Here is a 16,562-nt window from a genome sequence, read left to right on the forward strand (position 1 = left end):
TATATATTGCTTAGAGATTAATAACTATAACACAAAATTGGATGATGATAATTTTATTGTGACTACTTTTCTTACTTCCAATATACTAATAGATAATATATACAAACCCACACTAATAAGATAATAAATACAAAAAAAATAAAAGTATTGCTATTAAAATATCGTGTCTGCTAGACTCACACACTAATGAAGTATTTTTTATAATAAAACCAAAAATTTCCAAGACATATCAAAGCCAAAGTAAAGTGCTATCCAACTTCAGTCATATAATGAGCTTTTTCCGTGCACATATTTATTACGCAGTCATCCAACCACAAATCTGCTTATGCAACTGCGCAATCAATTAGACGCGTCACATGTCAAACGCAGACTGGCTCTAATGAACACATGTATTAAAACACCGTATCAATTACTAGCAATAATAATGCGACCAAATAGGATGCCCGTTCTAGACCCGGTCGTTCGGACGCCTTGAACGCCTCCCAGACTTGTCAAGTTTAATGCTCTTATTACGTACGGTTTAAATCTGACGTTGGGATCATGTTTTATGCATCCGAGTGCGCGATGAAACCGCTAGTGTAATATATACGCTAGTAATACATAAAGCTCGCACGGAAGGGGATTTCACGAGATGACTGGCTGTGACTTTGTTTAGGAATTTTCGGCACGGCTTGGGGAAACGTGGGAGTTTTGACGAAATTATTTGGGTTATTTCTGTGCGTATTTCAAAATTTGTTGTCCAGGGACTGCGAATAACTAAGACATCTGTACATCAAGGACACTGTTAAATTATTAGATTAAGTATTTTTTTACTACATCAGGTGTATCATTCCGATCGATCATAACAGCATTGTAAACTTTTCCCAGTTTCACTTGTAGTGTTGATGATGATCATGTCCGACCGATTTCGGCAACTTCAACAATTTTGTACTCGTATGTGGCTCATGTAGCTAATATTATTGGTAAACGTTTAATTCTATTAGTAGAATATCGTTAGTCGTATCCAATGATACGACTTCTATGAATTCGCACAGGATATATAGAATCCTCCACTTGTTATAACCTCTAACATTACTATTAATAAGCAGCCTCTCATGGGACACACGTCCTATCACACCACGCACGGTTGGCAATGCTCATACTCATGAATATGTAACGCAGACAATAGCAGCCGTGAAATCCAATTGCAAATGTTCGCAGAACAATGAAGTGCATTCTTGAATGCGTCCCAAAAGCTGGCAGAGCGATGAGGCTGTTATCAATTTCCTGTGCAACAAGTGGCCAATAATTTCGAATCTGTTGCAGCCACGCTAAACATTGCCTCTTCTTCCTCAACAAATACCATTCTAGTATATTTTTCTATTATTATTACAGAAACATCAACGTTTTGCGAAATTATTATCTCATTAATTATTTCATCTTTCATTTATAAATCATACGCTAATTTGATTTTGTTGTGTGTTCGCTGTGATTTTTTCTCACGAATTGCGAACGCTTTTTAGAAGTCTGACACTATTTACAATATCGTCGACCACATCTACATTAAAGATGTTAAAAGTCACCATATCATCAATCATATTATAGACATTTGCAAAATGGATCATCTCTGTCTTCAAATGCTTTTGTATCTTTTGTTTTACAGTATTGTCTTTCTTGGAAACAGTGGTTTGCACGCTGTAATTCGTAACATAATCCACTGTTCGTGTTAATGTTTCTTCGAAGTTCGCGTGTTTATCTTGTAAGGCAAGTTGTTTTGCGTGTTTCAGTTGAAAATAATCATCCAACTTTACCTTTGTAGAGCAAAACTTCATTTCAAACTGTTTATATTCATCATTCTTTACTCGGTTGAAGAATATAAAGACATGTTTCCAAAATTTGGGTTAATGTATTTTTGAGTTTGAACATTTATCATATTTAATAGCTCAAGTAAAGTGTTGATAATGATCGGATCCTTTACTCAATGTGCAAGGTGGGCGAAGTCGATATAGCATTAACACTTGATTAAATAGATGGTACGTAAGATTAATTTCAAGGTTATTAGTTTTAAAATTACTTTACATTCAAGTTACCTAATCGTAATATGTATTTACATTTTTATTGAACTTGTTTTATCGCTTCATTAGTTTCTGTCGTTAATACTACTATTATTTTTAGATATAGTTGAATGTGGTAGTTACAATTTATTATGATTGAATGTTAAATTGTTTAATTGTACGTAATTAATTATAGAATTTGCGATAATTCTTTGCACATCTTGTTATAACGAATCTCATAGTCTATTAAATCTCGAGTATTAGTATTATAAGGTGCAGCTTCGGCGTGGGATCTTTTTTTAATTCAAATAAATTACAGTTCAGAACGTATTCTAAACCGTGTATAATATTCGCATCTTCCTCGAAGAATAATGATTACAAAATGAAAAAGCCCTGCGGCGTCTTAAATTATTTTAATTGGCTTCGGTAGCGCTTCTGACCGCGTCCTACGACTGCATGCGAGTATTCGTTATACTTATGACATATTCTTAAGATACAGTCACATACAGGCATAATCGAACTAAATATTCTTCACGCGTAATGTCAGACAAATAGCACGTCTGGACAGATAACAATTACTTCGAGATGACTGCAAAGGTTTTGATTTCATCTTGTTGTTTAATAAATTATAAGATAATTTTCAAACAGATGTAACCTTTACAAATGATATCGTTAATTGAGTAGAGAATAATAGAAACACGAGGGCAAATAAATTTGTAGGTACATCAAGTTACTTTAGATTACGTAGTTTAATTGCATTTCATCGGATGATGAATTATGACGCGTCACAATACTGTTGTTCTATTTTATCGGTGTCTACCGCCACTGTGCTTTACATAAACTTTGCAACTCCCGACAGCCGAGAAAAATATCCAACAAGCAAAAACAATTAACAAATTGATAAGCTCAAAACAATTTTCAATTAACTCCGTTGGAGTGTTCACCGTTTACAAATAACCACCATTTATCAGAAATGCCTATGCAGTTTTTAACGTCTGGCATCGAGCAGGGTTGCCGCTCGGATTTATCTGGTTTTTGGTTTGTATTAACGTTGCGTTTTATGTTATTTCAGAGAGGAAACGGGGACGACAAACATACACGCGGTACCAGACGCTCGAGCTAGAGAAAGAGTTCCACTTCAACCGGTACCTGACGCGAAGGAGAAGGATCGAGATCGCGCACGCGCTCTGCCTCACCGAACGACAGATCAAGATCTGGTTTCAGAACCGCCGCATGAAGTGGAAGAAAGAGAATAAGACCAAAGGCGAGCCAGGGTCCGGTGACGAGCCGGACAACATGAGTCCGCCGACCTCGCCGCAGTAAAGGCCTTTAGTTTGTCGTGCGGTCCGGGAGGACCTCCTTGTTTCCGATAGAAGAAGTATCCGTGCCCAATTTATTTACGAGTTAAATTCGGCTACGATGAATCTGAGACTCAGGATTCACCGATCGAAGTTACTAGAACAGTTTAATTTGTATAAATTGTATGTTGGACTTTTCATGATAATATTACATTATAACTAATACGTAACCTAGTGATTTCGAATAAAGAGTAATGATAATGTGACGAAGAGATTTTTACAGTTGTTAAGTATAAATTAATTTATAGAACAATCTCAATACCAATAATTACCAAAAACGCAGTATGTAATGGTTAGTAAACTGCATCGACATTATGTGATTATATATTAGTTGAGTAGTGATCATTTTGGAACAGCAATCGATTACGATTGATCGTCATGATTTGATTTTTTAAACAAAGTGCTTGTTATTTTGTATTTATTGATTAATTATTTTTTACTGATTGGTTTCATTCTGATCTGATTACTTTCCACTTGAAATAGCTATTCAGAAGTATTTAGTTTATATTCTGAATCGAGCACTTTGTTCCAAAATTCCTTCCTAATTATTTTGAATCACAAAACCATAAGGACCTCTTATAATTAACCATTGATAAGAAGGCAATTAGTATCCATATTGTTATTATTTAATATATTTGATGTTTTATTTCTAATTAAGCTATTAAATTACTATTTTGTACATATACGATAATTTTTAGAACTTATGATGTACAATTGTTTTAGTGTGAATAATATAATTGAGATTAATTTGAGAAACAACGATTAGTTCATGTTTTGATTCTGATATGAGTTTCTTGTGTAGTTCTTTACTGATTTTATTACCTTTGATTCAATGACATAATTTGTAGTTGGAGAGGCCAGTTATACAAGTGCAATGTATACGATTTTTCGATGACACATATACGTAATTAATAACTGATAATGTAAACGTCATAGGAGATTTATAATTATTGTAAAATGTTACGAAAATGAAAACTATAATTTAGAAAATACTTATCGAGATTCCGAATATTCTTTGATGAACTTCTATTACATCGACAAAATGAATGTAGTGCCATTCAAAGGAAAACGTAAAAGACAACTCGGACTTTAAACTTGGAAAGTTAAACCACTTGATTGTGTGTATACAAACGAAACTATGGTTACCTTCAATCATGTAGGTGCAGAGAAACTTAATAGTTAATACTTTTTATTTGAGTCTCACGGAATGTATGTGGTTATATGTACACAGTATACCAAAGTTAGGAAATAAAAACTGGTTGTTCATTGTTTACATATAATTGAAGCTAACTAAAGGTGCGACGGACAAAACCATGTTACGTCATCTTTTCATATAGATAGTCTCGCCGAGATATCGTTTTAAAACGTATTTTTATAAAAACATTGCCTATGGAATCCGATATACGTAAATAATATCGAGTTGAATTATATTTAATCGTAACACGGTAGTTTTACGAATATTAAGAAAAATAAGAGTGAAAATCGGGAGGTTGAATTCATCAGGATCCAGGTTATACGTTTATTAAACTGATTGTAAATTATTTTTCACATAGATCTTAACTAGAGAATGTTTGCTAGGTACAGTGAGCCGGTTTCAGTTTTATAAATACTTTTTTTTATTTTGTGCTGTGTTCGTTAAGTCTGTAAATTGTAATAATTGTATATTGTCGATATATTCAATATTTATTTATTAATTCGCATAATTAGGTTCGCTTACTTATTTTTCTTCAATCGAGTTACATTTTGCTCGATCGCTGTCTGGCTGGGATGCATTTTTGTTAATATTATTTGAATTTTGCTCAAATCTCATGTTTGTGTTGTAAATTTATTTCTAGCAATAAGGATTGTTTTAACTTTATATACGATTATACTATAGTTTACATTATTTACCACTCTGTCCTCACATTCTTCATGCCCTTTGTCTTGGAGGTAAAATTTTGATCCCTTGCCAGATGGAAACCTCGACTTTGTAAAATTACGAGATTAGGTTTACATAAAAATTATAATTTAGTTTCGATTGTTAGTACAACAATTGTCCTCATTATCGGAATTTGGATCTAAAGAGAAATGGGAGCCTAATTTAAATGATTTTTATTTACCATTTTGTCCTATCGATTCAAAATTTATGAAATATAACTATAATTAGTAACTTAATAAGGTTAGGCGAGACGATATTGTCATAAATATATAAATACATGAAATTAATAAAGCATAATGATTGTAACTAGATTTTTCATTTGTCAACTTACCTTTAAGTCGTATGTTTACGTAACACACTATTATTTATAACATAGCTATCTTAGTCGACTATTATTATGCATGCCTGACTATAATAAGATCTATTATGATACTCGTATTCTTTGTATGCACACGAATTTGTAGGAGACGAAGTTTTTATCATAACATCAATCATCGTATGTTGCATGTACCTACTGTAAACTTTTAAAAAAATTACACTGAAATAGTTATAGAAAGTTAGTGAAATTGTGTAAAGTATTATCGAATTAGGTACCTATATGTGGGAAATCATGACTCTCTTACAATATGAAGTGTAGAAATTTGTCGATTTCAAAATAGATTATAATTCAACTGCATTTGGAACGTAGTGCATCACCTTATACTATTGTAGCGTAGAGGCTCTAAATTATTTTCAATTAATTTAAGGTTGTTGTAATAGGTACGTTTATCAAAAAATCATCAGAGCATATAAAACTCTGATTTTTTGATAAACGTATGCGGATGCATCAATTTTCATACAACATTATAGGAAATTAGTACCAAATACATGAAAGGTTACATTACATAACACATAACAAAACAATCGAACAATACCGAGAAAGAACAAAGGTATCTGAGATAGCATTATAATACGTTCCTAACGACAAAATAATGGTTTCGCGTGATACGCCCGTTCCTTCCGTGTCAGTCACGACTGATTGGCCCTACCCGCAAATCTCCAAATTACTTTTTTCTGTTTCAACACGAAAGTTATTTATACTAGGTGTGGCTTAATGCTTTTTTAATAATCCTCCGCGGCCAATGAACGCTGAAGGCGAACCATTATTCTCGGCAAGGTGAACTAATGCGCTTTTGACAAGTTTGAAATTGTAGCAATTATACGTTTGCGCTTTTTGATGGCTGATTATTTATCTGTTTTGCTGCGGAAGTTGTTATTTAATTTTTTGTGTTCTCTATCCTCATTAGGATCAAGGTCAATAGTTGAATTTATGTTTTTGAATATAATAGTATTGGTGTCATTGGAATTAATTATAATTTTAAACAGCTTTATTTTATACGTAATTGTACAAATATTATCCACCTTAAAATACACAATGTAATGTCGTCAAAAAAATTCGGCGTAGGTAAGTTTATAAGAAATAAATCACTTTAGAAAAATTTCTCAATTATCAAAAAGGCGAATAGAAAGTTTCAAGGTTTTGAATAAACTTCATTAAATAGCATAATTTTAATTTTTAATCTATTACACTATATATACTACTTATACTATCTACATATTTGAGAAGTTCAAACAACTTTTATGTTTCTTTTCTACAATCGGTCGACAATAGGGCTGTCTGATCAATTTCTCTCAATTCCCCGTCCATCATACGCAGAGCTGTCACAATGACGGACATGCCCTGGTCTCAGGGGTCAGGACAAATCGGTCATTGCCGCGTCCATTTGCGTGATAACAGTTATTTATGATCCTCCCAATGATCCAGTGCACTTGTACACAGATTGGGTTCACGGTCACCGTGACACTATGGACATATCTGACGTTTAGATTATAAAAAAAACAAAGATCATTAGTAACGTCTAAAAGTACCTAAGTGCATCATAGTATTACTGATACATTTTTTATTATTACTGGCTGTAAATACTAACCCATTGAAAGAAATATTTATTTTCTTGTACAATTTTTATAATTACAATCTGACATTCTAATAAGATAAATTTTTGAATAGTTAGTTTTGAATACATAATCAGGTACTTATGCCTCATAAAATCGTAAATCAAACTCAAACAAACTAGAGAGTTAGCTAAAACATATTTTGTTTTATTGCAAAAAATATTTTTTAAAAATAAAAATACTGAGTTGTCTTTTTTTGAGTTTTGAATTACTTAATAATTAATTCATAAAATCAAAAAAGAAAACGATAAACGCTATATAATAAATAAAGATTTAAATGACAACTGCATATATCAAAGAGCTAGATGAGTAATGACTAAGCAATTTAATTTTATATCAGCTCAAACAGTTTTCCCAAACGTCGCTAAGTCAACTGTAGTATGATAAAGACATAAATCATACAATTTTTCACTCGCGTCCTTGGCTCATAACGTTCAATTTTATTGACTCCAATAAACCAAAGCAATGGTTAAATCAACGCCGCTGTATCGATGTAAACACCTCGTAAAAATCTTCTATCCTTTTTATTCTAAAACAAATTCGCGCTCACATAAGCAGGATAGCGATATCGTGTCTTCATTTAGATGTTACTGGAAATAGTTTATGAGCGTTAAGGCGCCGCTTTTTGTTGTAGGATTGTGAATTGTATGTGATGGAGTTTAGGGCGGGAATGGGTTGTGGGGCAATATTTATCGCTTTTAAATGGGTCCTTAAATCGCAATAACGATTTGTTTATAGCTCGTGTGCGGCTGCGGACGGTATTAATTTATGATGCCTATAACTTGTTATTGATATTTTCTGGAGCACGTGGCTATTTATTTTTGATTTGATTTCTGTCGAATAAAAAATGTATAAATTGTCAAATTTAGATAAATTAGTGTAAATATAAAATGTATGTAGATTTATTTATGAAACTAGTTTTGGAGCTAATTAACTAATATAATTATGTATTCAAAATATTTTGTGAATATTTCAAATAATATTAAGATGTTTATTTATAAAATAATAATATTATAAGGTAAATAAATATATTTTAAAGCAATTAAAACCAAATTATAAATCACCATCATATTTGTAAAAAGATGGAAAATAAAATTTAAATCATTATCCCAGATTGCTGTTATCTATTGTAAAAAAGTATATAAATTAAGATTTATTTATGATTTATATCAAGTTCATCCAAATTATTAGCACAGTTCAAAAATCTATGCCCAAAACTTACATTTTGCTACTACAAAGGAAATATTAATCGAACGTATTCCGAATTCAAAAATTGGCGCGGGATCAGCTGCCATTTTGTTTTGGGCGGTCCCCCGCGTGCCCCGCCCCGCGCGCGCCACTCCCACGCGCCGACGCAGCCCAACTCATTTGTTATAGTGTACAGTCTACCCAACAAGTTCATACAATGAATATTTCTTATTTTAATTTGTTGAATCATATGCATTTTTAAATTGGACCAAATTATACAATGTCAGCAAGTGTATTGAATCATAACTAAGAGTTAAATAATGAACTTCAATAATAGTAACTTGTAAAACCTTTAAACCCGACAAAAAATGTATTCTGATATGAAATTAATCCTATTTTTTAAATAATTATTTATTAAATATAATGTATGATATTACGATAGTTATACAATAGTTTAGTAATAATTTAATTATTTATCATAGGTAGGTACCTGACATTTAGCTTCCTACATATAAATACATAAAAAATATACAAAATATGAATTTAAATGAACAAGAAAAATATACTTTTATTTTTCGTAGACATTTCGTAGACACCTACGAGCTGTGGTTACGACGTGCTACGATCTAGGTATGTTTTTTCGTTGAAACTTAGGTTTTTTCCTTGAAACTTAGGTATTCATTTTAATCACATAAAATTACAATTTTCTATGTAAATATTACATTACATCTACAATGTCAAAATTATACATCTATTAGTTTAAATATTTTCTATATAAAATAAATTTACGAAAATTAATTCAACTTCTATTGGAGAAACTTGTTGCCTCTGGATACATGTCAAGAGTTGCATTTGAAGATGACGCCGATTGAGCTATTGACGTCTCCCTTCCATCTAAGGTAAGTTGTATAATTCTGTCCTTTTTAATCTAGATTTCAGCTCCTTTCATCTTGAAACTAAACAGCGGCAGGGAGATGTTACGTCACTCTTTCGGGAAGCACGTATGATCTAGGTATATATACCTAGATATTTAGGTATAGTTATGTACAGATACATTATGCTATTGAATTTGAGCATCCGTCGGATTGATAAATGAATGTTTATTTGATTATATTTTGGAGTTCAGTTTGAAAAACATTTTTATTCAAGCTGAAAAGGTGAAATTTTACTGATGTAGGTAGGTATGCTATGAATTAATCATGGGATATAGGCACAAAATTAATCTTCTTTTCATATTTAAAAAGAATATAATTATCTAACGCATCTTAACGTTATAACATCCATAATCCATCAAAAAATCCTTACAAGAAAATTTGTCAAAAATATATCGATATGAAATTTTTATTTTTCAATGATAAACAAAGAAACATAGTTCGTTCTATTAGTTCCCCTTTGCATTCGTAAAAAAATGGCTGTGTTTTTACAACCAGCTGCCTGCTTGACGTCAACCATCTTGTCAAGACTGTGTTACTTAGTTGGATTAGCCACAATGGCAAATCCAATTTCAGCAGTTGCCTCGTTGGACATTCACGGGAAGATTATGGAATACTATTTTAGGGCCGTACCAAAGGCCACGGGAATTAATAGTTTAACTACTATTAAGATGTAGGTTCCGTTTGGCAATAAGCAAAGTCTGAAAGCAAAAGTAACTTCTAAACTATACTTTTATAATTATCTTATGAAATATTCTCGATTTGTAACTATCTTATGAAATATTCTCGAGATATGAGTTTCATTTAAATTTTCTATGTTTGTACGATGTGATTTACTTACAAAAATAGTATCTTCTATAAATAACATATCATACCTAAGACTCAAATCAAAAACGTTTGGAGTCATTTAGGGTCATCGACGTCAGTTTTCTGTAAACAAAAATTTATTCACGTTTGTTTCATTTCTGATAGGTAAATAGGTATATGTAAAAAAAATATTTGTAAGTAGTAGTTATGGCTTTATTAGAGAACTTGACGACGAATACAATACAAAACATTCAACAGTTCCTAAACGATTAAATTTTTAAAGCTATGTCCGATCAATTTATTAAGTTATATTTTGAACGTCGATGTTGCAGTACGATCCATTTTATTCTCCAGTTATTTCATGTCATCTACCTTTATATGACTGAAATAAAATCTGACGCAAATCAAAGCAATAACAATCTCGATAAGCAAAGAAATAAAGAAGTTAATTTTATGAATGTTCTTCGCTTTATTAAAAATAAAAATATTAACTTTAAAACTTTCATATGGATTAAACAGGTGAAAAGTAAGGCCTAATGACCATAAGTTGGACACGGTTAATTAAAAAAAAACAACAATAATTGTTCTCCTAAAATATAAAGGAAAAATATATCTTGATTTAATAAAGACTAATTGCAAAAGATACTTATTTTGTAATTCTAGATGTATTATTCCACTCTTAATTACAATACCACTCTTAGTAGCATAGAAATAACGCCATGTTTGCGTCTTGATGAAATATATAAAGCAGGTAGGTACCGTCGGGAGCTAAAAATAGTCCGCCGTCGGTGGCGCTCGAGGGTGCGCGTTATTATGGAGTTTTGGTAAAGTAAACTAACAGACACATATTTGGTAAGTACCTATATAAAACAAATGAAAAGTTCGGAAGAAAGTTAGGATTTAATCTTTGATTATCTGATAATAAATTCTCTGGATCAAAGGATTCCTGCATACGAAAAATAAATTAAAATATAAAAAATATGGATAAGACAAAGAAAAATTAACTTATGTATTTATGATTATATGTTCTAGAGATCACCCATAGCCACAAGCTAAAGCCGTAATCTTAAAACTCTGACTCGTAAAACATTTCTATGTAAGATATGTAGAGACCAAAAAAAATTAAATAGGTACAATTTATGTCGTTAAAATTCAAGACAAAATGTTTCACGCCTGTATTAAAGTATGTTCTAAATAATATCGTGATTGAAACAGCAGGGGCTAGCATGAGAGCCGGTGCGTGACCTGAACCGAATTCATCCGGTGACGTTTCATCCGATTCGGTGTTTTTTCCTTATTCCTCCGTTTATTTCTTGACCACACAACGACAATAATTTCATTTTATATTCTTAATTTTCGTTTTTGCTCGACCTAGCACATACATTTTTGATAATGTTCTTCAGATGAACAAGATGAATTATGGAACGATTAAGGAAATATATTAAAATAGCGATTGCCCCGGCTTCACCCGTGTACATTTACAACGAAAACATCACTTACTTTAGAATGTAGCTTATGTTGTACTCCGTACCTCTATTAAATTATATATGCGAAGTTTAAAGATTAATTAAGTACCTACTTAAAGCGTGAAGAGATAGAAAACTTACCTTTGCATTTATAATATTAGTTGAGATAATGCAATGAGATGAGTACCTACGGTTTCGGATAAGTAAAGAAATCAGATGAAACGACATCGGTTAAATACAGGTCAGACAAATAATAATTATATCTGACTTACTTTCGTGCCTTCGACAATATTTGCCTCAAATATAAGCATGAAAAAAAATGTTTTATATTTGAGACAACATATTACATAAGGCAATAATTATAGTGAAAAAAAAACAAATGTCTTTAGGTTGCTTACATTATTTCTCACAAAAGACTTTGTCTGCCCCGTAAAGTAACCTACCTGTAACCACTAAATAACAAATTTCCCATATACCAACAAAATACCACCTTCCATAATACCTACTTACGTCGCTATTACTTCGGGATAGGGGTTTACGTATACCAGCATTGACGTGCAGCTAACTGTACTACAGGATTATCTTTATTGAATTACCCCACGCTGTTCCCAGCACGGGGCAGAGCTTCTCTGGAATGCCTCTCGACCAAAGAGGTTTGTATTAAATACTGCAGAGTGCTAATGTTTATTTCCATCTGAATTTACGTGGCTTTTTTAAGTTTAGTAATTGTTAAATGAGTGTCTTTCGGCATTTCTTCGTAGCAGTGGTCGTTCCGAGATGCCAGTAGTTTGTAGTTTTAGTTAATATTATTTGATTTAGAATACGACGAGAAAAGGTTTAATTTCTGAATAATGATTTGATTTGATTAAAGTTCTAAAGTTCGTACGTTAGTTAGTCGTAGTTCTGTAATGTTATTAGTGAACCTGAAAATTTTATGAAGACTTTTAGTTAGCTCAGCGATCCACCTTCACATAAGTATTTTTTATATGGTACCATATACATACTATATACCAGTTGAAAATGTACTTATCTTCCATGATAATCAATTACAATTACTCCTGTCTATTATGTACATAAAAGACAAAAGTAAAGTTTAATGTTATCGTTTATTTTCAATTCATTTTATATTCAAATTCAGCTGCGTTTTTTTTTTTTCAAATTAAAATAAACTCAACGAATTTTAATAAACTGTTTAAAATCTTTCACGTATTTATATACTTACCAATAAAATACTTACTATAACTAAAACAAATGGGATGTCTGTTGGTCGTACGAATAATCAGGCAGCAAGAGGAGTCTCCTCATAATGTAGGCCATGTCTAAAAACACCACGTTCTGTATCGCTCTAGATCCAACTGCGAGTCGAGCTCTTCTAGTTGAACAGCCGAGAATTTTTTATTTTTTGTAATCTTCCACTACTTCTGTTGATGCACCTCATCCTAAAAAAATCTACTAGTCTTGACACCAGAAGGTTAGATCTCATGATTTGCATAAGCGAAATGGTCACGGATAATTACGCAGTCACGATTTTAATGCCATTCGCATATCAATCGCGCTGTCAAATTTGGGACATGCAAATCAAATTTCAGTTACATATAGCAGTGCTTTAATTTTAAAAATCTCCGGCATTGAGGAAGGTTAGAATTTTAGGTTTTAAAAGCAGCAGGACAACAGCATTCTCAATGAATACATGAAGCTAAGACTGGGGCCAGTGCTCCCAAAACCTTTTTTATTTTGATAGTATTGCTATTTATTTCATCGTTAGCCCAACCTCTCCTTGCAAGCTGAAAGGTTTAATATACGATGAGTACATGTTATACCTATGTGTGAACTTCACGATGCAAAGCGAGAGGTCGACCTACCGGTGAAAGAGATAGTAATATATGTTCCTTACATCAAAAATTTATTGGGAGTACAGGCTCCAGTTTTATTACCTATAGCATCATGATTATATCCTATCTCTCTCATTTTTATTATCTCGTGTTAGCGATTGCATGGCTGTGGCAACTGAAGCTTTCATCTGTATAGAATAGTTTGGAAGATTCCTGATGACTGGCCGTTTGCCTTGAACCCGGGAAGAATTTATCTACGGGAATTTTTTGGCTATTGTAGGGTGACATCCGCATATCTATTTAATATCGAAACTAGATTTCATTAATCTCCTTACCTACGGAGAAGGAAAATACCGTGAGGAAATTGATGACTGTTAATTTACTAGTATGTACTTTAGCTTCTAGATGGAAATAGGTAGTCTTAAGTCTTTTCAGATTTAAAGGAATCTGAAAAGACTTAAGACTACCTAGTGATTTCCTTTAATCAAATCTGACAATAGTGTTAGCAGTAACACACTGAATAAGAAAGACTATAAGGCTCGTAAGAAAAGTCACAGAGTAGTCATTTGTATTTAACAAATACTTAACTACTTTAAGATCCTTTTCACCACTCTCTGATAAAATATTACAATTTAATCTGACAGATAAATAGCTTGCTAGTTCAAATCAGACACTCTTGCAGCTAGATAATACTGCCTGAGGGATTAGTCAGTCAGCCCTATCCAACACTTGCAAGACACAATATTTAACGCTATCTGTTCTATATGTCACACATAAATAGACTACTAATGGTAAGTATTTGAATACTTTATCAGCAAACGCTGAAACAGACCCTTTAGCCTACCGGTGCAATTACAACGATAATTTCATAGAATTTCACGAATTGGGCCCTCAGACCACACGCACATAAGTTATTTGTCTAAAAATGGCACACAATACAGAAAGCTGAAGAATAGGCCAGCACTCAACACTCAAGTAGTCCTGCTTCCGGAAACCAATCTCATTTTGGGGTGAGACACAATAGGAGGCAAGTTTTTCGTCTGTCACCGTGTCAGTTGTTTACCGGCTTTCACGAACTATAGGGGAAGCCACTTTCCCTTACTCTTGATTCTCGTTTGTTTATGTTTCAGCTTACAACTTGACAAACATATTCTTACAATTACTAAAATGTTCTAAAGTCACGATGACTAATAGTGAGACTAGTAGTGAGTAATCAAAACAAATCTGAATAAAATCAGAGTGTATTTAACTTGATTTTAGGTACATTCTTTATAGACTTATGAATAAAGTAAGTTTCCTGAAAAAACTCTTGCAGATTTTCCTAATAAAACAACTATCATTTCGTATCGAATTACAAAATCCTTTAGGCTTTTAGGCTTGTATTAAATTTGATATCAGAAATAACAATAAGACGATTAGTAAGTATGTATATTAAGATTTCTCTTACATTAGGACTACAATCAACTGCAAACGTTACATATAGTAGCGTGTTTGGCGACATGTAAGGGACTGAGTCTCCAGACAAAGGGGCCTGATGTATGATTAATGCTCTGCTTCCTCACATACAAACATACACGTGGAAACTCGGATCGGCTAATGAAATTATTCTGTTCTTATGGAGGGTTCAGATTAAGCCACGTCGTCAAATCGCACGGAATAGAATTTTGTTTATGTAGGGTGGTGTACTGCCACCTACAAATCACCTACAAATCTAGTCACGCGGCTTTGATCTGTATATGGCGGTAACAGCGGCTATTTTGCAATTCACTTGCATAGGTTGTGTGCTGTAGATTGTTGGAATTAATTCGAATGCAAATGTTTGGATTTGGAATATTCATTAAAGTGATTAAGACGACTCTTCGGTTAAGTTTGTAATGAAGCTGTGAATGGAATGAAATATTTGATACATCACTGATAAACGAATTGTTTTTAGGAAAATCAAAATTAATTACTAAATTAAAAACGCGGATCTCGTAGGGTATCGATTTTTCTAATCGATTCTGTTATCAATAACATAGGTAACAGATTTTATACAAGACACCTAAAGGTGTAGGAATTCGATGAAAGTTGTACACATTTATCCCTGTTGAAAATTCAAAGTCAATATCGATGTTTATGTTAATTTGTCTTTCTCACTTATATGAAATAACATGCAATTGTCATCCGAACAACCGTTATCTTTTCTATTGTAGGTATTTATATTATGTAGATGTATTCACTTGATATATATCGATATATTGCTTCCAATATAAATTGACCTACCTCGTTTCCAAGTTCTACTAGCTTATTCATAACGTCGGGTAAAGTGGTAGAGACGCCGAGGTCTAGATAGACTGGTCTAGAGAATTCGGTTTGAGGTGAGCGTTCCTATTGTCGTACTCTATTGATTAATACCATAGTTTATCTAACGATATGACAACAATGGGCGTCTTACCCGAATACCTTAATACGTTCAGCCTTTAGGTTTTATTCACCCTTCCTTTGTGAGTATAGGGTGATTGCTGTGAATAAAATATATATTTTTCTTTTTCAGGTGGAAAGGGGTGCAACAATTGGAGATAATTACATGAATTAATGAATTATGAATTATTAATTAATTATTTTATTATGAATTAATTATTTTATTTAAATTACTTTATTTTGATGCAATAAAAATGGGCATTACATAAAGCATAAATTTATGCTATATCTAATGTAGAAAAACAAATCTTACTGGATAAAAATGCAGAGCATTTATAGTAATAATGGTGTAATTTTATGCAATAGTACCTATATTTTATAAATAGGTAGATAATTGAATAATTTTTTACTTAGAAAATAATTAAATCTTTAAATCTTAAAGTATATTTTGCATTTCGAATAATTTTGTAAGTTCATTAGTTATATGTTTGTATTAGTGCGTCGGAGTGTGGTAGATGGAGTAAATTATGGACTGAGCCTAGCACAGCTTATACTCGTATAAGTCGCAGGCTGAACATCGAAGTGGCGTACGCGAAGACAAGGCTCTGCTCGGCTGTGGGCAGAAAAAGGGCTAAA

At 32.5% G+C, this 16,562-nt stretch overlaps 1 protein-coding gene across 4 annotated transcripts in view; it reads left to right on the forward strand.

Moving 5' to 3' along the window:
* The window catches only part of LOC128672433 (homeotic protein antennapedia), a 172,395-nt gene extending 166,780 nt beyond the window's left edge, over positions 1-5,615 (forward strand). For all 4 annotated transcript variants that reach the window (XM_053749579.2, XM_053749577.2, XM_053749575.2 and 1 more), the window contains one exon: positions 3,106-5,615. In XM_053749579.2, the coding sequence (XP_053605554.1) occupies positions 3,106-3,356 (251 nt within the window). In that variant the 3' untranslated portion in view covers positions 3,357-5,615. The remainder of the gene's footprint in view (positions 1-3,105) is intronic.
* The last annotated feature ends 10,947 nt before the right edge of the window (positions 5,616-16,562 follow it).

Source organism: Plodia interpunctella, chromosome 9 (assembly GCF_027563975.2).
Source record: "Plodia interpunctella isolate USDA-ARS_2022_Savannah chromosome 9, ilPloInte3.2, whole genome shotgun sequence".
Taxonomy (NCBI): domain Eukaryota; kingdom Metazoa; phylum Arthropoda; class Insecta; order Lepidoptera; family Pyralidae; genus Plodia; species Plodia interpunctella.